The sequence below is a fragment of the Centrocercus urophasianus genome, unplaced genomic scaffold, assembly GCF_019232065.1.
Source record: "Centrocercus urophasianus isolate 14NV4802_14NV808 unplaced genomic scaffold, USGS_Curo_1.0 seq_27, whole genome shotgun sequence".
Classification (NCBI taxonomy): Eukaryota; Metazoa; Chordata; class Aves; order Galliformes; family Phasianidae; genus Centrocercus; species Centrocercus urophasianus.
This window is the reverse complement of record NW_024884833.1, coordinates 9,654,408-9,679,184: the sequence shown is the minus strand read 5'-3', so window position 1 is coordinate 9,679,184 and position 24,777 is coordinate 9,654,408. Positions and strand designations below refer to the sequence as shown.

The 24,777-nt window shown below is 38.0% G+C and overlaps 1 protein-coding gene across 2 annotated transcripts in view; it reads left to right on the top strand.

Moving 5' to 3' along the window:
- PRUNE2 (prune homolog 2 with BCH domain) overlaps positions 1 to 11,459 on the top strand; it is a 136,563-nt gene extending 125,104 nt beyond the window's left edge. Inside the window, exons 14-21 of one of the 2 annotated variants that reach the window (XM_042826820.1) lie at positions 528 to 630; positions 2,447 to 2,578; positions 2,729 to 2,815; positions 5,468 to 5,566; positions 6,251 to 6,286; positions 6,802 to 6,840; positions 8,308 to 8,355; positions 10,411 to 11,459. In XM_042826820.1, the coding sequence (XP_042682754.1) occupies positions 528 to 630; positions 2,447 to 2,578; positions 2,729 to 2,815; positions 5,468 to 5,566; positions 6,251 to 6,286; positions 6,802 to 6,840; positions 8,308 to 8,355; positions 10,411 to 10,432 (566 nt within the window). In that variant the 3' untranslated portion in view covers positions 10,433 to 11,459. The remainder of the gene's footprint in view (positions 1 to 527; positions 631 to 2,446; positions 2,579 to 2,728; positions 2,816 to 5,467; positions 5,567 to 6,250; positions 6,287 to 6,801; positions 6,841 to 8,307; positions 8,356 to 10,410) is intronic. The other variant, XM_042826819.1, reaches the window with a different exon arrangement.
- Positions 11,460 to 24,777: the final 13,318 nt, after the last annotated feature.

The window sequence follows — 24,777 nt, the reverse complement described above, 5'->3', positions numbered from 1 at the left end:
TACAAAACTTGCAGCAAAGTATTTAACTGATCCTCAAGAGTTCTTAAAACACAGTGTCATGCAGACATACTTATAATATCCCGAGGCCTTTGAAGCTGCACAAGCCAGCTGAAATTGGATTTCAAGTCCTTAGTAGTCATTATCGTAAAGATGCAGGATGGCAAATGGACGATATTTTCTCTACTGCTTTATTCCTAAGGCTAAGGTGAGCATTCAGCACACGATTGCAATTGAGATGTAATGAGCCAGGAGTGCAGGTAACATTGTATTACTTACAAAGTAGAATGATGTTTTTTTTCTTGCTCTGTTCTATAAAAAAGTTTGCTTGTAGTTGTGTTAAGCCTGTGTTCCAGGAATTAAATGTTACTGATTATCCTTCATTATCACTTGATAGTCATTCATTTATTTTGCATCTTCTTCAGCAGTAGATATAATCACTCTATTCCAAGACTTAGAGATTTCTTTTTAAATCTATCTTGTTAGGAGCCTTTGACAAAGATAAAAATGCCTTTTTGTTTGTTCCACAGGCTACTATGGTGATGGTCTGAATGCTATCATTGTGTTTGCTGCGTGCTTCTTGCCAGACAGCAGCCGAACTGATTACAACTATGTCATGGAAAATCTTTTCCTGTGAGTGTTATGTGTACAGTATGACAGAGTTGTCTCAAAATTCTGTAGTGAGAGATAACCTGTCTTTAATGAAGAGCTAATGTGGGTCATTAGAAGGGATGTGATTGGAATGACAAGGAGAGTAGCAGTTTTAGGCATGCCTAAAACAGCAACTGGTCTATCTCAATCCACAGTGAATAAGAGCTGTTGTGGAAAAGTACTTGAGATAAATGAGATCTGACTAAAATATCACAAAAGCTTCCTTCTTGTTGCAATATTTCTCTTTATTCCTTATTATGAATGTTCATTATTGTAATTGATTGTTCATAATATTCACAATTTCCTTGTGGCTGAGTAAATAGGGGCATAAACATTTGTCAGATTTTTTACTTCAACTTTTGTCACTTTTACTTCAACTAGAAGGGTGGTAGTGTTTTTCCAAAGTACTTTCTTTCTCAGTACACTTTTCTGCATGTTTCACTGCCTAGATTTGTTTACAGCCCAAGAAGTTGCCTTTTATGAGAAGGGCTGACTTCATAACCTGTCAAGTGGTCAGTAGATTCATTTAAATTTAGCGTTTTTTTATGAATGTGTTGTGCCCTGGGCAGTGGAGAGCTGTGCTGCACAGTGAATCCAGATTTAACCCTGCACATGCTGGACCAGCTGCATATTGCTGCTTGTTAGTAGGCCTTGTTTTTCTCTGCATCAGCTACGGCCTTGTTCGAACAATCCCACTCTTTCGTACTTCAGTGTAAGGAGGCAGAAGCAGCAAATGCACTAATGGCAGGTAGGAAAGAGCAATGAAAAGCATTTAGTGAGAAGTAGTCTAGATGGATTTATCAAATGCATGACACTATTCAGTCAGTTGCTGCTTACTTCCTGTCCAGTTAAAATATTATCTCTGTGATGAGAACCAGATTTTCTGTTCTTGTTTTGAAGAATCTGAATTGTGAGGAGTTAAAGGGTCAGATTAGATCATGAGTCAAGCACATATACCTGATAAAAGGGTATTGTGGTCAGCGATACAGCTGCCTCTTACAGTGAGAACTCTCAGGCATTCAATTTTCTAAGGTGTGTCTCAGTATTTTTTCACTGTAGTTTTTACACAAACATACCTTGAGACTGGCGGGCAGAGAGTTCAGTTTGAGCACACAAGTGAGGATGGCACTTCTGAAACTGATCAGAATATTTGCATGTGGACAAGAATTTAATGCTACCTTTTCATGTAACTCAATAGTCTGCTTTCTGGTGGGGTGTATTTTGTCCTGAGAGTAATGGTCAGTCTAAATACTCTTTGCAGACCTGATAAATTTGGTATTCAGAGTGCTTTGCTCACAAAATGCAAGAGCTTGAACTGTTCTGTCCCATCTGAAGACAGATTGACAATCAAATTCTATTAGCTCTGAGAATCCAAAGGCTTGTAGCTGACAGTCACAAAGATTCAGCAGTGGTAATCTGAGAATCATAAGAATTATAGACTGGTATTATCCCAACCCTTTTAATTTTGCATTGAACAAATGTGGTGATTAGTACTGAAGAGATATTTCTCAACAGTTGATCTTATAATGGCCTGAAATTTCAGTCAGTCCATCCATGCTCTCCCTCACAAACTCTCTTAATTTCAACATGTATTAAAAATAAATAAATAAATAAATAATTTCTACTCATAGTTATAGTGGTAGCATTGCGACCAGTTCTAAATTTCTGCTTTAGGTTTAAAAGAAAATAAAACTTTGTCTATAAATTACTGGTCTGTCTTAATGTATTCCTAATAGATGTTTTTTTACTGTATTTAAATAGATAAATATGTGCTCACTTACTTCTATTCTTTTACCAGGTATGTAATCAGTACCTTAGAGCTGATGGTAGCTGAAGACTATATGATTGTATACTTGAATGGAGCTACACCAAGAAGGAGGATGCCTGGGCTGGGTTGGATGAAAAAGTGTTACCAGATGATTGATCGTCGGTGAATAGTATTTTTCTTTCTGATCCACAGCCATTGTTTTAAGCACTGTTCATTTCTGTTGTTCCTCAGTATGATAGTGTTCATTATATATTATTTTTGTGAATGGTTTTCTTTTTTATTAACCTTTTAAATAAACTATTTTTTTCCTAGTTTAAGGAAGAATTTGAAATCGTTCATAATTGTCCATCCGTCATGGTTCATCAGGACAATTCTGGCTGTGACACGACCTTTTATAAGGTATGTAATGAACACTAGTTATTTGTTATGTCCCAGGAATTCAGAATACAGAAAGAATACAGAAACAGCCTAAGTAATCCGAAGTGATTGTTGATCTCTCACTGACACAGTTCAGTTGAAGGTGGCTTCCCTACAAAGAGTGGGAAAAAAGTTTATTTATTTGACTTTTCTGTTGTTTAACTATATATGCACATGGAATTCTGAATTTTTTTTTTTTATTTTTTTTTTTTCTTTGTCTGAGCCCATCAGAAAGGCTTGAAGAAAAGGTTCTGTGGACCCTTTTCACTTTGTGGAAAAAAAAACTTGACTAGAGGAAAGATTAAACTATTGTTCTGGATTTAAAAAAAAATAGAAAAATAGTAGGTGCTTATTCAAGAAGACTGCCCTGAGATGTTTGAGAATGTAGAAGAGTTGTTTCCAAAAAATTTCTCTACCACCCAAAAAACTCAAAAGAATTGTTAGACACTGAAGACCTTAAAAATGGGCAATTGTATGTCTGGAACCTGGAGATCAGGAGCATACACGGTCAGACATGAGAAAGCATTGCTCCATGCAAAAGAAGAGGCATCTTGTCTACAGAAGCCACGCAGGGAGTATGTCATGGCAAACTGGCCCTAGACTACAGAGGTGAATGCTGAAGATGTCTGTCCTATCAGAGTGTTCTGTCCTGACAGAGTAACCTTGAAATGATGAAGGAAATTACTTCTCCCATTGCTGCCAAAGTGTGATAGATTGAGCACCATAGCAGAGCTTCTTCCTTCAGATGTGATGATTTTAGTAGAAAGTGATAACTGAAAATACCAGTGTGACATGGAAACAGTGCTTGGAATTGTCAGCAGTAATAATAGGGGATTCACTAAGTGAAGTACCAATGGGAACTGAAAAAAATATGGGCAAGACGTAATGTTGGTGCAACTTTGTAGAATCACAAAATGGTTGAGCTTGGAAGGGATCTGTAGATCTCATCTTGCCCAACTGGTCTTATTCAACCTGCCAGCCCAAAATATGTTGCCCAGGCCCATGTCCAGGCAGCTTATGAAGATCTCTGAGAAGGGAAACTCCAGAATATCCAGGCAACCTGTGTCAGTGCTCCGTCACTCACATATTAAAAAAACTTCCAATTTGTAGATAGAACCTCTTGTGTTCCAGTTTATCTCGTTGCCTCTTACACTGTCTCTCGATACCACCTCAAGGAGCATGGGTATATATACATACACATGGTGTCGCATTGATGATGTCTCTCTCTGAGCCTTCCCTTCTTCAGACTGAACATTCTCAGCTCATTCAGCCTCTTCTGCCTTCATCATCTTGATTGCCATCTTTTGGACTCTTTCCAGCATGGCAGTTTTCTTCTGTAGTAGGCAGCCATGAACTGGACTCAACACGCCAAGTGTGGCATCACTAATGCTGATAAGAGATGAAGCATCATATCTCTGTCTCCTAGTGATGCTTTGCACAATCAAGCCAAGAATACCATTAGCCTTCTTAGCAGGAAGGACACATAGCTGGCTGATGTTCAGCTTGTTGTCCAAACTCGTTAATTTAGAAGATGAGTTGAAGATAGGAGAAAAATGAAGCCGTTTGGTGGACAGAGGAGCACTGTGAGAAAGTTGGGTAAAAAAATTCTGGGAGGAATAAAAAGAGACAATCAATTCAGTAAAAAGCAATGTAAGGAGAAATAAACTTGATAAACTTGATAAGGCTGATGGATATAGCTCAGTTTTCTAGCCTAAAACAGTTCACTGGATGACTGGCAAGTGCTTTGAGAAGTTCGAATGGATAAGTGAATTGGTCCCAAGGCAAGGAGTAAATGTCCTAAGACAATGAGATAGCTAAACCGTTTAATTTTGATTCCAAATTCCATTCCAAACCTGATCTGTACTCATCTAAACAAACGTGAACATTCACTTGTATTATGTTTGAGAGTCATAGTTGAATATAAATGCCAGTTTGTTGTGATTACAAGGGTAGATAGTGATGGGACAAAGGGGAATGACTTCAAACTGAGACTGGGGAGGTTTAGGTTAGATATTAGGAGGAAGTTTTTCACTCAGAGGATGGTGACACACTGGAACAGGTTGCACAAGGAGGCTGTGGATGCCCCATCCCTGGAGGCATTCAAGGCCAGGCTGGATGTGGCTCTGGGCAGCCTGGTCTGGTGATTGGTGACCCTGCACATAGTAGGGGGGTTCAAACTAGATGATCATTGTTGTCCTTTTCAACCCAGGCCATTCTGTGATTCTATGATCACATGATGTTAATTTATTATGATAACTTTAATGAATTCTTTCCATATTTTTATATGTATTTATGCTTTAGAGAGTTTGGTTCTCTTTAGAATTTTTATACATCTCCTTGAAACTGTAGAACTAATCACATTGCTTTACAGTTTTACACAGCATTACAGTTTATGATACAGTCTTAAATCCTATTGTGCTTAGCCAGAGGACAGCAAAATGTTTAATCTTGATTTCAGCCTCATTAGAATTAAGGTATGCTCATGGCCAACAAAACTCTGTAACTGAAATATAAATAACCAAATGATATATAGTTATTTAATACATTAAACAAATGCCTTCTCTCCCTCTCTCTTTAAAGTATTGTAAAAAATATTGTGAAAAAAGTCAATTAACAGATGTTTCTGTGTCTCAGCTCTAAGTTCAGCAGTAAGATACAGTATGTCAATACATTGGCAGAGCTTCGTGAGATGATTCCAATGGAATATGTGCACATACCAGAGAGCATTGTCAAGTAAGTGATGTGCATAAAATGTGTATTTGGTCTAATAGAAGTAATTTTACAAACTAGGAACAGTGTTTCAATGTCTGTAAGAAGAATAGAATACCTCTACCCTATACTATTTAAGATGTTTATGTGTTGTTCCATAAGAACTCCACTATCAAACTCTGAGGTAGGAAACAGTGTGTTTTTGAAACACAAAACACAGTAAGTATGTAATCCTAGGGGAACCAAAGCTTATAGGAAGAAGATTTTGTATTGGACCAAATGATACGATTTATAAAATGAAGACAATCTTTCCATCTCAGTTCCTTCATCATCATGTTTTGCTGAACAAAAAAATCAATTGATTATAAGTGTGCCCATTGGAGGCAAGTATTTTTAAGATGTCACAGTATGAAGCAGACATGTACTCAAATCAGTGGAAAAAGAGCAGATATGTTCAGCTTCATGTTGAGAGAGATGATTGTAGCAAAAGAATACCAAATGCCACTTTAAGCAGTCCGATGTCTCCACTAGCAAGAATAGAAATACCACTATGATCATGAGATGTCCCACCTGCAGCAAGCGTATAGATTTGTGCCAGGATTTGGATTATGTGATTGTTTGGTAGTTTTTACTGAAGTGAGATACAATGTGCCAGCTGTATCATATGAATCTGTATGTCTTTTCTCTTCCTTCACCCACTCTTGTAAGGTATGATGAAGAGAAGTGTATTAAGAGAAGAATGAGGTAAAATTTGCTTTCTAGCCCATGCTGCAGCTTATAGGGAGTAAACCTGTGTGACAGCCAGTCACCAAAAGGTGACCTCAACAGCAGAATGGGAGAGGCCTTGCAATGGTTTGGTATCCTGGTTTCCCCTTCAAGCTGTTGAGATCAGCCTTCTTTGCCAGCGAAACTTACCTATCTATAAATGTCCTTGATTTGGCCCAAGCTGCAGACAGTTTAATTCTTATAAGCAGTTGTATGCTTTCAGCTCTATCTACTGGGCTTGCCTCAGATCTCTGCTGCTTTTATGTTTCTGCCTCCAAATAATATAAAAAATGAGCTAGATATTAAAGGTGAGTTGAGAACAGGCATAAGTATTACCATAATGACTTGAAGAGCTTTAGGGCCAGTGCACAATACTGTGTGCCTATTTTGGAAGCATGCATTATATTTTTTCTTTGCTCTGCTATTGCTCTGCTTCTCTCTTACGCTCTGCTTGCTTCTTTGTTTCTTTATATCAATAACTTTTACTCATGCAGACTGGATGAAGAACTGAGGGAAGCTTCAGAAACAGCTAAGTAAGATAGCTTTCTGCTGGTTGCTAGCATTGTATTTCTTTGGTTCACAGAGATGGATTGAATGCTGTAGTATGTTACATGTTTGGTACAGCAGTCTGTTCATAATTTCAAGTACTGCGGAAGTTGCCACATTTGTGAATTGACTTCCCCTCTCACTATAGGCAACCTGCTATATCTTACAGTCTAAGAAGTGATACTCTTAGACTATAAAAAAACCCACGTTTTTTGCTACTCTTGTAATTGTTTCCATAGTCATGGGGAAGACTAAAGTTACTTTTTTACACTGTCAAAGATTTTTATTACATATTTTCTCTCCTTTGTATGTTGGATGATTAATATAAACTTGGGAAGATAAATCTTCTTTAAAACTTGTTTTACAATTTATGAAGGTAATAATAGCTATTGTACTTATTTCTCAGCTTTTTCTATATCTTTTCCTGTCTTCCTGCTATTGTTTGGAAGGGCTGGTGGATTAATGCTTTATAATGTTGTATCACTATAAGGTACCTTAACAAGTCAGTGACAGATGATGATCAGCTATTTTAAACATGGAATTGTACTCCGAGTTTGAGATGCTAAGGCAGTGCCTTGTAAAATATCTTAGAAATCTTTTATCTGGAAGGACACAGTCTTTGATTCATTAAGCTGAACTTATGAACAATTTGTGCATTGTACTTCTTCCATGTGTGCATTGTACACGAGATACCAGAGAAGGGAGCTCTGCCAATCAGTTCAAATATGACATTTTTACTATAATTTTATAACAACCTTTTGGAGGTTTAATTTCAACCTCCTTCTTTTAAATTATGGACTTGAGAATTTTCATCTTACAACTTCTTCATTGTGTTTTCTCTCCTTTTGTGTGGTACGTATTTTCCTCAACTTCTCCTCAACAATGTACTCAACTTAGCTTTTAAAATGTCTCTCAAGAAATGCTACAAACTCTTGCAAATACTTTTTGATTCTAGCAATTCAGCTGCCTCAGAAGCAGTACATTCATGTAGCTAGTTATCTGATATCTGATATCACCTGGATATTTTATTAAACAAAAAAGCACGCAACTGCTTTCTATTCAATCATTTTCAAGTACACTGAACTGTGATAACTGTGGTGAAAAGCTTATTTCTTGTTAAGCTTCTGATTTAAAACAGTGCAGGCTGCAGCATAACAAGTGAAAGGGGAACTGAATACGCACACGAGGCAACACTTGCTGTTATTATGGTTGGATGTACGAGGTAACTGTAGTGCTTTTCCCCTCCCCAGCTTTAATGGCTTGAAAACTTAATACACAAACTGATTGGTGTTACTAAGCTCTCTAAATTTCTATCACTAATGTTTTTGTTTTTGTGCAGTCAAAGTTGCTTGCTACAGTTAAGTCATTACATCCCCTAAATTTGTTTTTGTACTTAAATAGAGAAATAAACACAGAAGAAATGTTTACTGCTTCCTCTTTTTCCTTGTGCCCAGAACTAGCTGCCTCTCAAACGATCCAGAAATGACTTCAGTGGAGCAGGAGTAAGAATTTATGTCTAATACAATCATTTCATTACAGTATTATTTCACAACCATGCTTCTAGGAATAGAGACTGGGTAGACTCCATAAAGTTTTCTGGAGAACTAAATCATTTTACATTTGTTTTCAGGAACTTGATTCGATATATCCAAGTAAAAAAACACCACAATTGAGATTTTTTTGTTTGCATTACAGATGTCTTTGAAGTGTCCTTGGCCATTTTCAAACAGAGATAGATGTAGTCGTTATTCTGAGGATATTCAGGTTGTGTGAAAGACTGAAATAAGAAGTTCAACATGATCAGGGTGAAGTTGATGTCATGCATTCTTCTCAGTTAAAGGGTGATAAAATTGCCTTTCTTACTAGGAAGTTTGAAAAGTCTAAGTTTTCTCTTTAATTTCTGGATTATACCCTCAATACCTTTCTTGTCTTTTCTTTATGTGCTTAAAAGCTTGCTTCCCCCCCCCTCTCCTTTCTCCCCCCCATAAAGTTATTTCCCTAATGACATCTCCATTATCTTCATTTTATTAGTTTTCAAAGCCAAAATGATTCCTTTGGAAATAGGAACGTGTTTTTCTGTCCTCTCGCAAACTGTTCTTCTGTCTGATGTCATGACTAAACATGCAAGTGAAAAACCCTGTACTGTTTTACTGTGCACTGGTGGGACTGTTTTAGCCATAGCTGGTCACAACGCACGAAAAGTTTGTTTGATTGGACAGCAGGAGGACTCATCACTGCAGTAGTCTGTACATTGGTGATGAGTGTCTCCACAGAAGTGACTTGACTTTGCTGTCCCTACCCCTGTGTCCTGAACTGAAATACTGTTCAGAAAATAGCAGGCACCTAACTCTTCAGTAAAAGATCCCATCAGGAAGTGAATTTGAAGGAACTAAGCAATTGACTAGAAAGCAGACACATAAATAACATGGAGCTTCTTTTGTCTCTTTTTTTTCAAATAAAGTTGTGTGTCAATCAATCAACCACCACAGGTCAGAACTATAAATTAACATTCTGATTCCTAGAGCAGTTGACATAAGATCTCTAAAGATCTTTTTCCTTTTCCCCTCAGACACAGTTTATTCTGTAATGAGTCAATATGAGAAGCATTTTTTGTAAAGAGAATGGAGAATAAATAATATATTGAAGACTGTATTTATGACTTAAGCTTTTTGATAGCTTGAAAAAATCTTCTGAGACTAGAATTTTTACTTAGCTCAAATAAATACAGTTGAGACTGAATTAATGCTAGTTGTTTTCTCTCTCTAAATATGTATCCATTTTCAGAAGTGGCAATGATTTCTTCTGCAGTCGTATCACTCATTTGTGGAGTAGTTTCTGTGGGAAATAAGATTATCTTCACAGTGATCATGGCAGTTTTACACAGCTTTTTTGTCTGTATGCTTTCTGCTGAAATCTCTCTGGAGTCTGCCCAACTATTAGTTTTCTTCTGCAGCCTTTTTTTTATGTTTCTTGTCATCCTGTGTGCTATTTTGTTTTAACATCATGCACTGCCTCATGACATTTTTTAAAATGTGCATTATGAAATTCCACAGGAAAGAATTACACGTGTTCTCTTCCCAGGTGGTGAATATTCAGAATGTTGTTTAAATAGTTACACATTCTAAGAGGGAAATGGTGTTTGCAATATTTGTGATGACAACTTTTTATTGTATAGAAAACTTCAAAAGAATTTGATGACGTTGTTTTTACTATATGGCAAAAACATAGTCCTGGAGATGTGTTTACAGGCATTCACTTCTTACCATACAGTTCTGTCATTCCATCAGCATGTATTTCCACATCACATGTCCAGTGCTACTCAGATTGAAATTGCTGGAACGTAGTTACTGAAGCAAGCTAGCAGTAGCAGTTCCTGATGTACTTTCTACATGAGGCAGATAGGATCTGTGTAAATTGACACTGACACATTTAATATAAATGAGAGATGAGGATGCCCAACGTTTTATGGGAGCTTACAATTGCAGAAATGACCAACCATGTTTTCTATCCTACTGATTTATTTTCTTTTTCATTTCTTGTTGTTTTTTAACATACAGGCTTGACATGACCCTGAAATAAAAAGCATCACTGCCAGATCTTTGAAGAAGAGGACTTTCATCGCTCAGACACCCATGATCATGGTGTACAATAGGAAATTTGATTCATTTTGCTTGTGATATAATTTTTTGATGCCATTTAGCAATCCAAGAAGATGAAACAGGCCCATCGTGTTGCCTTGGAAACAAGAAATTTGGAGCTGGCTATTTTTTTATTTTCAGAAATAGAGTTTTTGTTAGAAAAGCTATAACATCTAGTATTGGTTTCTGTAAGTGTATGCAAATTCTGTTTCAGATTATAGAATTTTGCAAACATTATGCCTCATGAATGAGTCAATGAGGACATAGATTTTTATTTAGTTTTTGTCTTCAGCATAGTACTGTTTCTGCATAGCAGAGCAAAATAGTTATTATTACAATAAATATTAGCATAGTTGTTTCACACAGCAGCAGCAACCTTATTGTTCCAGAATGATTCTAAAAACGAAGCAGGATTTCAGTGAGTGTGTTTTTCTCTTGGTGTATGAAAAGTTCTTCCGTATTCTTTTAAAACTAATGACTTTTTATTTGGCCACAGGAGAGCCTGTGTACTAAAAATCATAAGTGTTTAAAAAGTTTCCCAGATCAAAAATTGCTGACAAAACTTAGTTTCATTTTAATAATTTTGTTCAGTGTCTTTATCTTAAGGACAGGTTTTACAGAAGCAGCTAATCCTTTAAAAGTTTATCAAATGATCTAAGATCCTTGAAAGATTGTTTCATTATTGTTGTTTTTTAAAGCCTGTTTTTCCAGAACATTTTTAAGTAATGAATCTCCAAATGGCATCCTATCTGGAATCACAGCAGTTGCTAATGCTATGAATACAGAACAATTACTTAGTACTTCTCACAATTATTTATTAAGAGGAGATGTCAAAATATTATTTGGAGTCTATTTAATATCAAAAATACTTATTGCAATGCCATTTGTTGTCTGTAACACCAGTATAAACATGAAAAAGAAAAAGACCCAAGCATTTCATCTTTTGCTGCTGTCCTACACACATGAAATGCACCGCATTAAGTTCTGACATTCAAATGCAAAGCAACTTCAGTGTCTCAGACTATTCCCCTGCAGAAGAGTACAGATCAATACTTGAGCGAATACCGCTTGTCTGCTTTTGAAAGTCAGGGGTCAAAAGTATAACTGATGCTTTCTTGTTCCCAAATGGACATATGCATGCACTTGCCAAACCTTCTGACTCAGTTTCCTTTTGAGATTAAAAGTAGCTTATCATCAGACTTTCTATATGAGCGGATAGTGATAGGATATAGGGGAATAGTTCTAAACTAAAAGAGTGGAGAGATAGGCTAGGTGTGAGGAGGAAATTTTTTCCTCAAGTAGTGGTGAGGCGCTGGCACAGACTGCCCAGAGAAGATGTGGCTGCCCATCCCTGGAGGTGTTCAAAGCCAGAGCGGGGGGGGCCCTGGGCAGCCTGAGCTGGTGGGGGCAGCCCTGCCCATGGCAGGGGGTTGGGGCTGGGTGATCTTGAAGAACCCTTCCTTAAGATCCCTTCCTTTCTTTGATTATATGTGCTAATGGAAGTAGCAGAATTATGTACTCCTGAGCTACTGTTCTCATCTTTGAGATTTTCATGCACCTGAGAATTGTGTCTTGCATTTGCAGAAAAGTGGTCTGCAGGGAAGGGAGCAGATGTATTCATCACAACATGCAGAGTTGTTCAGCTATTGTAACAAAGAGAGACTAAATTGTCAGAAAGACAGGAAGTTGCCAAATGCTTACTTATCTGCCAGCAACTAAACTGAATTGTCTGTAAAGCTACAGTCCTTCTCAGTACTGACAGGCTGTGCATCATGTCTGTCATTCTGGGTACTCTGTTTTATCACATCTTTCTGTCAGTTCCCTCTTTCACATTTAAGCAAGGGACAGATCCTGCTGACTGTTGTTGCTGCTCTATATCCTGATCTTATCATCATTAGGATCTGATAGGTTTCACAGTTTCTCAGATATTTTAATCTTGGCTTGTGTCTGCCTTATAAGTGCTGTCACTTAGAATATTGGGGATAATGCTTTATGTACAAATAAATATTTGTATTACCTTCCAGATGCTATTTAAGCTTGATCTAGATCTGAAGAGCATTTTATAGCATGAAGCCACATCTTCTGTAAACTTGTAGTTCAAGCAGTTGACATGTATAAGGCTGTAGATGAGAGAAATGCATCTCTTTGCCAGAAGAGACATTCACTGCAAAGCAGAGTTCAGCAGAAATCTTCATGTCTTTGACATGTCTTTGATATGTCAAAGACATGAAAGATATTATGCCCCATTTTATGGTAGATGTCAGCTTGGAGGTGAATTTCAATCTAAAGACTTTATATAAAATCATTAAACAGCAAAATTACATGTGAATTAATTTGATTAATGGTGGTAGACTAATAATGACAACCTGAGACGGTAGAAGTTTGTTTAAGCCAAATGTCAAATTATCAATGTGATATTGCGTAAATGATTGCAAGAACAAGATGTGGTTATCTCTGCTTATTAATGTATTTTAAAAAGTTTTTTTTAATGTTATGATATGGCAATTATGTATTATTTAACAATAATAAACCAATATTAATAAACGAGTAGTTTGTTGAGAAGGAAACATAGTACATGTAATTGCACAGATATAGTCTTTTATATACAGATCTTTTCTACTGTATACGAGAGTGCTCACATAAAATATAAATCAATAGTTGCAACTTTCTTCTTCTTTTGTTAAAAGACCTATACTGTCTTCAATTATAGATTAAGCAATACAAAGATATCTGATATCATTGTATGCATATATTTATGTGAATCAAAAATAAAGAACTGCAATCTGCCACTGGAAGTATGTATTTTCAGCTTGAATTTTTTTTTTCTTTATTCCTTGGGCACATGGAAACATTTGACAGTTTCAATTCACAGTTCTTTGCATAGTAATAACTATAACTATAACTATAACTATAACTATAACTATAACTATAACTATAACTATAACTATAACTATATATATATATAAATGTACTGCTTTTACTTGTTGTTTCATAGCTTAAATTAAGGCAATCCTATTTCTCCTGACTTTGCTCTCTACCTTCATGCATAATGTCTTTGCTTTGCTGATAATAGTAACACAGTTCTTGAAAAATCTATGAGGACCTCCTCAAGTTGCTGTCTAGTTTGTGTCTGCACTATTATTTAAAAATCAAATGCATGAATAATCTCATTCCATCCTATATGATAGACAGAAACCAAAACTATGTCAGAAATGTGTAAACTGTAGCACTTCAATAAACTTTTTTACTTCACAGTGGAGGGGGCAAGTCAGGTAGAGCTGATGACTGTTCAGTCCTCCTACCTAGCTGGTCTCATACAACCATTCCTCTCCCAGTCTATTTAAATCTCAAACTGGTCAGTTTACACTGTCAGTACTTTAGAGCCTGGTGACTATTTTTACAATTGGATCAGAGCACTGAGTGGTAATTTGCACCAGGTAGGAGCTAAAAGATGATAACCTATGGCTTCTTAATTGCCACCCACCTGCAAGCAACTCTATAAATGCTCCTATAGACTAGGCTATTTCACTGTGAAGTCTTTGATAAGTTTGAAGAATTGCTAAGTCTGAGGATTGATCATTTAGTGCTTAAATTGGACATCAGAAGCAGGCTTAAATACTGCCATGTCATACACAAGAGTTGCTAGATTTCAAGAATGTTTGCTTGTCTTTCGGTTTCTATGATCTTTCTGCAGGTACTTCCAGTATAATTCAAATGTACCTTAAATGTTTTGTTCTGGTTATCCCCTTGTCATTTGGAATCTATTTATACCCTAAACTGTGCAGATTTAAATGGTTGCTCTTAGTTCTGCTGTAGCACTGTAGCTGGGAGAGCTGTGGGTCATCCTAATACCATCAGTCATTGTTGTCAGAGCAGTCTAGCAGCTGAATGGAAAATACATTGCTGAATGGTAAATTAACATCGCTATTTTCCTGAATTTTTCACTTTCTGCTTCCCTGCCTCTCAAAGATTTATATTCCTGTTAGCTCAAGCCATCAGAGCTAAAACAGAAATTGATGTTGTGGATTGTTTTCTGTATTAGAGAACTAGTTTAATAAGTTTGTGAAACTGTGTGTAAGAAGAGAGCAATGGCTATTGTCTGCCTGGACTTCAGAAGGAGTGATGATTAGAGAGCATCCAAAAGATGGCAGTGAAGATGGTGAAGGGTCTGGAGGACAAGATGTGTGAGGAGTGGAAGAGGTCTCTGGGTGCGTTCAGCCCATAGCAGGGCAGGCTGAGGGCAGGCCTGATGGCGGCTGCAGCTCCTCACAGGGAGCGGAGGGGCAGCGCTGAGCTCTGCTCTGTGTGACAGCGGCATGGAGCTGTGTGAGGGGAGGGCAGCTGGGGGTTGGGGACGGGTTGTGCACCACAGGGCAGTGGGCATGGAACAGCCTGCCCAGGGCAGTGGGCACGGCCCTAAGTGCAGTAGATTAAGGAGTGTTTGTATAACGCTCTCAGGTTTTGAATTTTGGGTGATCCTGTGCGGAGTTGAACTCCATTATCCTTGTGGTTCTCTTTCAATTTGGGATGTTCTGTGATTTACCAGAGGATCATGCTGCCATTCTGAGAGACCTGGAAAGGTTGGAGGCATGATATGACGATAACTTGGGAATATTAACAAGGACAGTGCGTTGTCCCACACCTAAGGGGAAGAAGTCCCAAGCAAATGTAGATGTTGAGCCTGCCCAGAATGGAAAGCAGTTTGGTAAAAAAGGCCCTGGGATATCCAGGTGTATTCCAAATTGAACACTGGCTGGCAGTGTACCCCTCTCACAAAGAAGTTTTACAATATCCTGAGACGTATCAAGCAAGGTATCACTAGTTGGTGGAGGGATGTGATCCTTCCCCTCTGCTCAGCACAGGTGAGGCCACCTGGAGTCCAGTTCTGGGGTCTACAGTACAAGAGAGACATGTACATATTGCATAGAATGCAATTAAGAGTCACAAGAAGGTTTAAGGGACTGTAGTATTTCCAGGAGATGTGGATAAGCTGGCTGAACTGTTCAGCCTGGAGGAACCTAGAGGAGTATTATCAGTGTTTAATACCTGAAGGGAGGGTGTGAAAAGGATGGTGCCAGAATCTTTTCAGTGGTTCCCAATGGAACAGAGGCAATGGGCATAATCTGAAACACATGAGGCTCTGCCTCAGCATTAGAAAACACTTACTTAGTGTTCAGATGACAGGGTATGAGCACAGGTTGCCCAGAGAGATTGTGGAGTTTCCCTCTTTGGAGATCTTTAAAAGGCCGGTCTTCAAAAACGTGATCCTGGGCAACCTGCTCTGGGAGCTGTGCGTGAGCAGAGAGCTGGGGCCACATGATCTCCAGAAGTTCATTCCACCTTCAATCGTTCTGTGATTCTGTAAAGCTCAATTAAGGTATAATGAAAGATGATTTTTTTTTTGTTTTTCCCCACAATCTCAATTAAGTTGTGCTCATCTGCTTACACTCCTTTTCTCTTAGCTTTCATTCACCCAAACTATCATGCCCATATACACAGAAGTACCAGGATTTATGTACTGAGGTGTTCTAATCATGAACAGTTGTTTAAGACAAGTCATTAAGGCTACCAACTCCTCATTATGCTCCATTTTTATTATAATTTACTTTTTTATTACTTTATTTATTTTATGTTTACTTCAGAGGGCAAACTAATTTCTGAATGTGGTGATTTTGACTCATCTGTACAATTTTGGAATCAATAGCCATTAGTGTGTGGTCAGTCTGCCCTGTGAAAAATTTGGGATGTTAAAATTGCACCTCTGAGACTTAAACATGTTAGTACTGAGGGCTTGTGGCCTTGCTAGCTGCGTATTTTGTGAGAAATAAAAAGTCTACAATTGTGGATTGACAGGTTTGTAGTTTCTGACTGTTAGAAGTCCTCCTCAATTTCCTATCAGTACCACTATTAGGAATACAAGACAGGTCCCACATTCTGATAGCTGTATCATCATATGTAGTTATTTCTTTAAAAAAGTGTGCTGCCACTGTTGAAACCAACAGAGCAAGAGTCAGAAATTCTGCGGTTGCAGTCCTTGTTCATACAGCCCTTTGGTGACAGTGTTTGCATTGCAAAATTAACCTACCCTGCAGACAGATGCTGATAATTAGCTAAATTTACAGACCTTTAAAATAAGGCTCTAAGTTCACCAGGAAGGTCATAAATCCCTCTAATATCTGAAGAACTTACAGAGGACTTCAGACCACTGCAATATTACTGAAAGCATTTAATATTTTTTAATCCTTTCTTTGATGCAGGCTTGCCCTTTACTGCATTTTCTCACTCGTTGGGCTTGCTTTCTGTGAACAAACACTTTGAAGTTGGTAAAAACAAACATTTATGACTTTGGTGTTCTGTTCAAGCTTGTTTTAATTTCTAAACAACAGCTAGTGATTTCCTATCCAGCTGGTTATCTTGGTTATTGTAATGCTTTCATTTAGTGGCTTACTGGGAGTGGAAACAAAAAAGAAAGGAAGAAAAAAGAAAGGAAGAAAAAGGCTATGTAAAAGACAGAATTTCACTTTCAAGATCTAAAATGAAAAGAAAATTTAAAATATAATGATTTTGGCTTCAAGAACTATAATAGCATCATTTACCTTTCATTTAAAAATCACATCTTGGTAGAAAGCAATATCTAGTAGGGCCCATTTTACTTGCAGATTCTGTTCTGCATGAGTAGTTGCCTATGTGCAAGGCAAGGCCAGAGAAAGGGGCTACACAGATAAAATTTTGGCTGATCCTGTTTGCATGCATGGTTTACAGTTCTGCAGTTCCTGCCTTGACAAAAGTCCTTCCACTGCAAAATATTATCTCTCACCCAGAGAGATTAAATAGCTAGTGAGACAAAATGAGTGAAGTCTCCCTAAAAATCTTGTGCTCTGTTCTTCCCATTGTTCTTTTTCCTAGAAGGATCCATGAATTTGAGGAAGAATAATTATGTGCTTTTTGCAAAGACTAACTTCTCTGACAGAACCTGTGATAATTTGTGTTTCTCAATTCAGAGACCAGTGGAGTTTGCTGCACTGAGTACTGCCAAACTTGACAGTCTGAAATGAAATACAGCCTGAGGCTGGTGCCTCTTTTTCATTGCTTTGCTCTTCTTAGCTCACGATAACATTATTTAGTGCACCTTTATTCAGAAGTAAGGCAAAACACTGCTCAAGGCTGATAATAGAAAAGTGGGACAGGCTTTTTGCTAGCTCCTTGCTGGATGTTTCTTAGTGATAATCGCTGTTATAGAAAAATACATGGGGCTTGCAATTTCTTAGTTTCTCTTTGATATGAAAAATCAAATGCCTGACTATTCTGGAAGGAATAACAAAGTAAATTATTATTTTTTATTTTTATTTTTTTAAGAAGACTGTAAATCAGATTTCATCTCCTTAAATAAATGATTTCCAATAGACATTTCATGAATACTATTAGAGAAGATAATTTCTTTAGCCAAGGTGCATGTGTTAGCACTACTATCTCTTAAGCTTGCATCTTGTCTGGATTCTAAGGATGAATAACTTTTGAAATGAATATTTCTGCTGTGAACAAGCAATTTGAATCCAGCATAATGCCTTTTATGAATGTTTTAAGTGCCTACTGGTCACATATCTACAGGCTCATGTCTCTGCTCTGTCATTAGCTAATAACCCACAAGCAGCCTTAAAGTAAATGTCAACCTCAAAGAATGAAGTTTCTTTTGTGTCTGAGGTGAGTAACTGCAACTTCTGTGGTGAGCTACGTGCAGAAAAACTGCAACTAATCTGTCAGAAAATGCCTTAGACTCTAGAGTTTTCAAAGCTCACTATTCAAAGCAATAAATTCAGATGAAGAGGTTCTCTTGCTGATATAATCTGTGTAGCAGGCACACAACTTATTAAAAAAAAAATAATAAAAAAAAAAAACCGCCACAAAACAAAACAAAAAAACAACCCAAAAGACAACGGAGCAGTTAAAAAAAAAAAATTTAAAGCAGAAATCTCATCTCTTTTCTCCTCTAGTTTGTACTTCAAGAGGCAGCAAGCAAAGCAGCCTCCAGCAAGAACAAGAAAAAAGTCCACAGAGTATTTTCCGCTCTGCTCCCTGAAGCCTGAAATGTGAAACAGACTCCCTCTGTGAGAAAGTGACTCAGAAAATGAAGTGCTGTGACAGGCCTGTGTTAAGCCATCAGGACTGTAAACCATCTCCTCCTTCATCCCTTTGAAGTATTGGCAGTGTTGCATTAAACAGTCAACCTAGGAAGCACAGAGCAGATGAATGTGAAATTTGGGCTTTTTAAAAGGAAAAAGGAAAAGGAACAAGCCAAAATTATCAGTCTGGCAGAGGGGCAGGAACAATAGTTCAGATAAATGACTAAAAGTTAATGCTGCAGACATCCTTCTGCTTGGGTTTCCAGCCCTCTTCCACATGCTGGTTCTCCTTAGGAAGAGCTCCTGAAATGCAGCACTTCCTGTTTGCCTGGGAGTCTGGAGTCAAAAGAAGTGTAAATGAGTTCTGTTCTAAATGTTTTCTCCTCCTCTAAAGAAAACGATCCAAACTGTGGAAACAAATCCATCTGACCTTCAGCAACTCAGAACTGGGGAATATTGCAGAAATTTCAAAGAAAAAAAAGACAAGATACTTTTCTATTTCCCAGTGACTTGCATGGAAAAAGCATGAATCAGAACATCATAGGAATTTCTAATTCAGCTAATAAAATATTGAAAGAGCAAGATCTAGTATGGAGTCAGATGGAAAATAATATTTCACAGGAGAGAAGAGATTGAGGAAATAAATGACGGAACAGGAGATGAGCTATACCAAGGATGAAAAGAGACAAGAAATTCAGTGTAAAATGAATAAATGGTAATTTTCATGGAAGAGAATTCCTGTGATATTTAAAGGGTTAACAACACTGCTCAATGGAGAAGCTGCCATCTCTTGAAGGTGTCTGGTGTATGATATAAACATATTGAGCCATCAAAGTTCTCAGTTTGTCCATTCACCCATTTCTGCCCTGTCACCATGGGAAGAGGAAAGAAAACCAATGTGGGGGAAGCGGTGGTGCAAATCTAGGAGCAAGCACCAGAATAAGTAAGACCTCACTCTTCCACTAAAGCTCTCCTCTCAGCCTCTCCTGAACTAAAATAAGAAGTCTTTATAGTTTTATAGGAATTCCTGCATGGTGATATTTCCTGAACACTCACCATTCTCAAAACCCAGCAAAGTGACGCAATTGAAGAGGTCATTGTATTCCCAGGGCGAAACAATCGTAGGTCCTGGACATTGACATTTTCTTTGAAAACAATTCTGTTTGGAATACTCATCTTTGCTATTCAGTTGTGGCTTCGGAATCTCTGTTCTGTCTCCAACCCTGGAAGGAACTTTGAGAAAATATTCTCAGCTTCCTACTTATCTTGTGTATCTCACAGAAGAACAAATCCAATCTGCTTTTAATAAGTATAGTTTTGACCTACCATACCTCTCTTCAGGCATCTTTTTCTTGAGGCGTTCTGCTATACGCGCAACAGCAATCAGCTAGACAGTGGACTAAGTGCTGTTGCTGTCAGTAGACATCTCCAGTTTCATAGGATGATTGTCAGTCAGGTTCAATACATGCTGCAGAGTGCATTTGAATAATTTGAATAATTTGAATAATTGCAAAATGAGAAAAAATGGATGAAAACAGTGACAGAAACCTCCTTCCTTCAAGCAATGTGGTTACTAATTCAGCTAACTTAATTGCTAGGTCACTTCTAACAAGAAAGAATAAGGCAATCCACTCTTTTTTTTTTTTTTTTTCCAAAGCTAAATCAGACAGGGACAAACCAAGGCAAAGTGCCCTCAGAATCCCCCTCTTGAGACACTCGCAAACTCATTTCATTTTCCTCTATGAATTCAGCCTCAGCACTTCCCACAAAGCCAGTACTCCACTCCCTTCTGTTTTGAGCAGAAACTGGTGAGAACAGGAAAGAGAATGAGATGAGATCAAGAGCAGGGCTTTTTTGTCAATGCTGAATGTAATGAGAGAAACTGTTTATCCTCAGTTGCATACTTTAGATTTTTGTCTCAAGTTTCTTTAGCTTGAAAACCTCTTTTTTTAAAAAAAAAAAAATCTGACTATTGCACAGTAATTGTTATCACTTCTGAGTAACCATTCTGCAGCGCTTCTTCCACTGATAAACTGTCTAAAATTCATCAAATGAATGGTGGCGATGAAAAGGCTTAGTCTTTTCATGTTTTTAATTCGAACAGTACTGTTGTGAATTGCTTTTTCTTTTAAGTAGGAATGTGGTTCAACTGGAATGTAAGGAGAGAACAAGAAGGTTCTATGCAGTCTGGAATCTCTTCTGCTAAAACAGAGGGTGAGAGGGTGATGACAGCTCACCTGGGTGGGCAGATGCATGTGTCAGATATAAATATGCAGGCAGTCGTATGCACCTATATGGAGAGATGCCTAAATGTCTAAGAACAAAGCCAGAACTCAAGAATATTGTGTTATATTCAATCTTTTTTTACTCTATTGCCTTATGCTGTGCTGGCTGCTAAGTTGACTGTTTCAGGGATGTAACAGTTAAAACATCAGCCAGTCTAAACTGCTTCCTTGTACAACGTGTGGATTGTTTTCTGGTGTGAAGATACAATCAGTGAGTTGAGAATCTTGTCCTTTGAAGTTACAATGTCAAATCTTGTTGTGAGGAGACAAGTAACAGCAAGTGTTTGACATCTCAATATTATTCACAACCCCCTTAATGTGTTCCAGTATTTAGTTACCTGAAGGAAAATGAAAAAAGAAAAAGAAATCTGTGTGTAATTCTGTCTCCTATTTTAAATTCTCGGGACTTGCCTTCTTTTCACATTTAGCTGAAGCACTGAAGCTTTACGTTATTCCAGAGTGACTTCTACTCAGATGCACAGCTTTCTGCTTAGCTATGGTAATGCTACTGTTTACAAGTAGTGCAAGAGTGGGCTGGTTAAACCACAAGTCAGTACAACTGATCAGTTGCTGACAGGATAGTTTCAGGATGCAGTCACAGGACACGACAACTTCCATGACATAGAATCATTAAATCATTAAGGTTGGAAAAGACATTTAAGATCATCTAGTCCAACTGAACTCTCCAGAGTCTTCCCACAGGTCTTCTCCCTACAGAGGGCCTAGGTAAAGAATTCAGCATCTTATTCTATGTATGTACAGCAGGGCTTATAACGTGGGGATTTGTACATTTGTTGTGTAGTGAAGGACAGTGCAGAGATGTGGTAGAAGAGCTGTGAAATTGCTCTGCAGCTGATACTGAACCTGACCTCTGCCAGGAGAGCACCCTTTTTTTGCCATTATACCTCACAGGATAAATTTCTACAGCTCTTTAGGTACATGGCAAAAATGCATGTTCTGAGGTTTTAGTTCTAACATCAACTCTGACAATTCACCATCCGGAAAGATATCTCACTGCTACTAGCTGTCTCTTTAGGAACTATCACTGCATCTGCTTAAGTGATTTTTTTTCCCATCTGGTCTTTCAATATACACTTTCCTTCTTTCCTCTTTACTTGCACTTGCTAAATTTCATGCCTCACTTTGCTATTTCATTCATTTATGTCCGTAAGGAGCATCACTTAGTAACAGTGATTACAAACTATCTTTCATGTATTTTATTATACCTATTGTGAACTATTGCTCTGCAGATAGTGTTGACAGAGAATATAGTTGGTTAAAGCTATTGGCACAGCATCATTTTCTGATTAGTGCTGTGAAACGTTTGCTCTTCTGTTTCTCATGTACTCTCAAGGCCCTTGCTCAGGGCCAGTTTTAGTGTAGCATATGTTTTGTTCCTCCACTAGCTACTTTTCAAAAACAATTTCAGACAGGAGTCAGCTTTGTTCTTTTTTTGTTGTTGTTTTATCTCCTTCTTTTCTATATTAGTGGGAATAGTTGGCAATATGCAATAGTCCTTGCATATGAGGCCAAAAATCTTTGGAGGAGATTGGCATTTCCACACAATGAGATCTGCCCATCTGGTGGCCATAAGGTGACTGGAACTCATTCTGGTGGGAGGACAGGGAGGAGAAGGAGGTCCAGCTCCCGCAGTTTCTGAGAGGCTGTCACAAGGAATCTGCCTCCTATTCTAGCAGCTAGTACAGCCAGCTTGACCTTCATACCACTAGGATTTATTAAGCAGATACATGACAATTGACAAACACTCAAGAATACTGGGGAGGGGAAAAGAGAATATCTTCTCAGATTTTCCATGTTTCCACATGCTCTTGTATCCCACTGAGTGGCCACCGAACCCAAGCAGTGAACTGCAGTGTGTCATCCTGGACAGGAACCACATGCTATAAATACTATTCCCATCTCTTTAGAATTTTGTTAAATTATGTGTTATAGCTAAACTAACTCTCAACCTGTGTTTCTGGTATGTTTTACTTGATATTGTGAAGGATTCAAGGTCTGTGTGAGGAATATTCTCTGTGTGCATGAGCAGCAAAAATGCTTAAATGAGTAAAATAAATAATACTATCCTAATAATGGCAGGCTAACACCTCTGCTTTTATGTATGCTCTTACACTCTTACATTTTCACTAAATACTGTCAATGGAATGAAAAAACAAAATGTGTTTTGTTTTCTCTCATAGGGCCTCAGTAAATAAACAAAGTTTTGAAGTTCATTCCTCTTTGTTCAGAATAGTTGGGTCCTAATTAGTGGGATGAACAGGTGTCTCAGTTTCAGAGAACTGGTGCACAGTACTCCATTTGGTAAGGACTACTACCAAGTATAATAGCTTGTTGGGCAGTAGGTTATAACTGAAAACAAATAATACAGATATGTGAGTGAATGGGAGAGAAAATCTTGAGCTACGCTGAGCTACTTTTACCCAGGACTTTGTTTTTGCAAATTGCTGAGTCTTTTGGGTGCCTGGATACTTTCTCTGAACTAAGAAATGCAAATAAGGAAGTAAGTGCAAGCAGCTGTGACAACACCTCATAGAGAGGGATGGAGGAGAGCAAACAAGAGTAACTGAGAAAGAAGGAGCAACCCAGAACATGTTCTTACTTAATTAAAAAAAAAAAAAGAAAGAAAAACTGAGGTTACTTAAACATCCTTCTGGAGTTTTAAATTAAATACAAATGTTTGAACTACCATAAAACTCTACTGGTCTTGTTTGTTTGTTTGTTTGTTTGGTGTTTTTTGTTGTTGTTGTTGTTTTGCAATAAGTTCTGTCCAAGAAATTCAGCAGGAGTCCAACAACACATTTCTTTGAACATTTTTTGAAGTTGGAGGTGCTCCTATTCAGTGTCTCTGGTTTGTTCTTGGAAAGTAGCTCTTAGTGATGCAGGCTGCAAAGCTGAGATTTTCCTCACTATGAACCGCAAGGATGAAGATCTCATCTTTTTATTTGCCAGCAGCAACTTCATTTAGAAGAAGACCAAAGTTTAAAAATAAGTACATGTTCTATATAAACTTTTTTTTTTTTTTCCCCTGTTCTTTGGGGTACAAGGACAGATCTTTTTCGGTGTGCCTGTATGAATGTGCTGAACTTGGCCCTCAGGATAGCCAGAAACCTTCCCTGATGCTGCTCACCAGCAGCAAACCATGCACAGGTCTTGCTACTTACGCTTACCCAGGCAGCAAGTGGAAAGGCAGATGCTCGGAGGAAACATTTCATCTGAGCACCACCTTCAACAGTTGCTGTGCCCTCTCCTGCCTGTCTGCACACCTCTGGCTGCTACCCTACCACCACTATGTGCTGTGCTCTCCTTTGGCCTCCTGCGTGTTCCAAAAAAAAAATGATTCCTGTCAGGGTTACCCTTCTTTTCCCTCCCTCTTGCAATCTGAGGTTGCACGTAGTGGGTTAGCACCAGTAAAAAGTCACTATTACAAACTATTAGCATCAGTAAAAAATGTTGTAATGCCAATATTATACATCTACATTCTCTGGCCATGTTCACAGCAATGCAATAGACCACTGTGCTGATAATTAACTCTAGGAAGGACTGTAGTCCTGTTCCCTGTTACTGTAAGGTTCCTTCAGGAGAAAACTGCTAGCAGACACAAACTTGTTCTGGGCTGGTCTGGGTGATACAGATTTAGGCTGCTACCTGATTATTACTGCTACAGTAATAAATGTCGATGCTTTCCTGCACACCTTCATTTGAAATGTTACCCACTATCTATCAACTCCTGTAGTGAGCTCAGGAAATAGTATTAATAAAACTACCCAAGCTCCTTTCAGCTTACAGTTTCGCTGAACTGTTTTTCTGTCTGGAGTCCTGGGACAAGTAGGTCATTATGAGGTGGGAAAATACAGCATGTA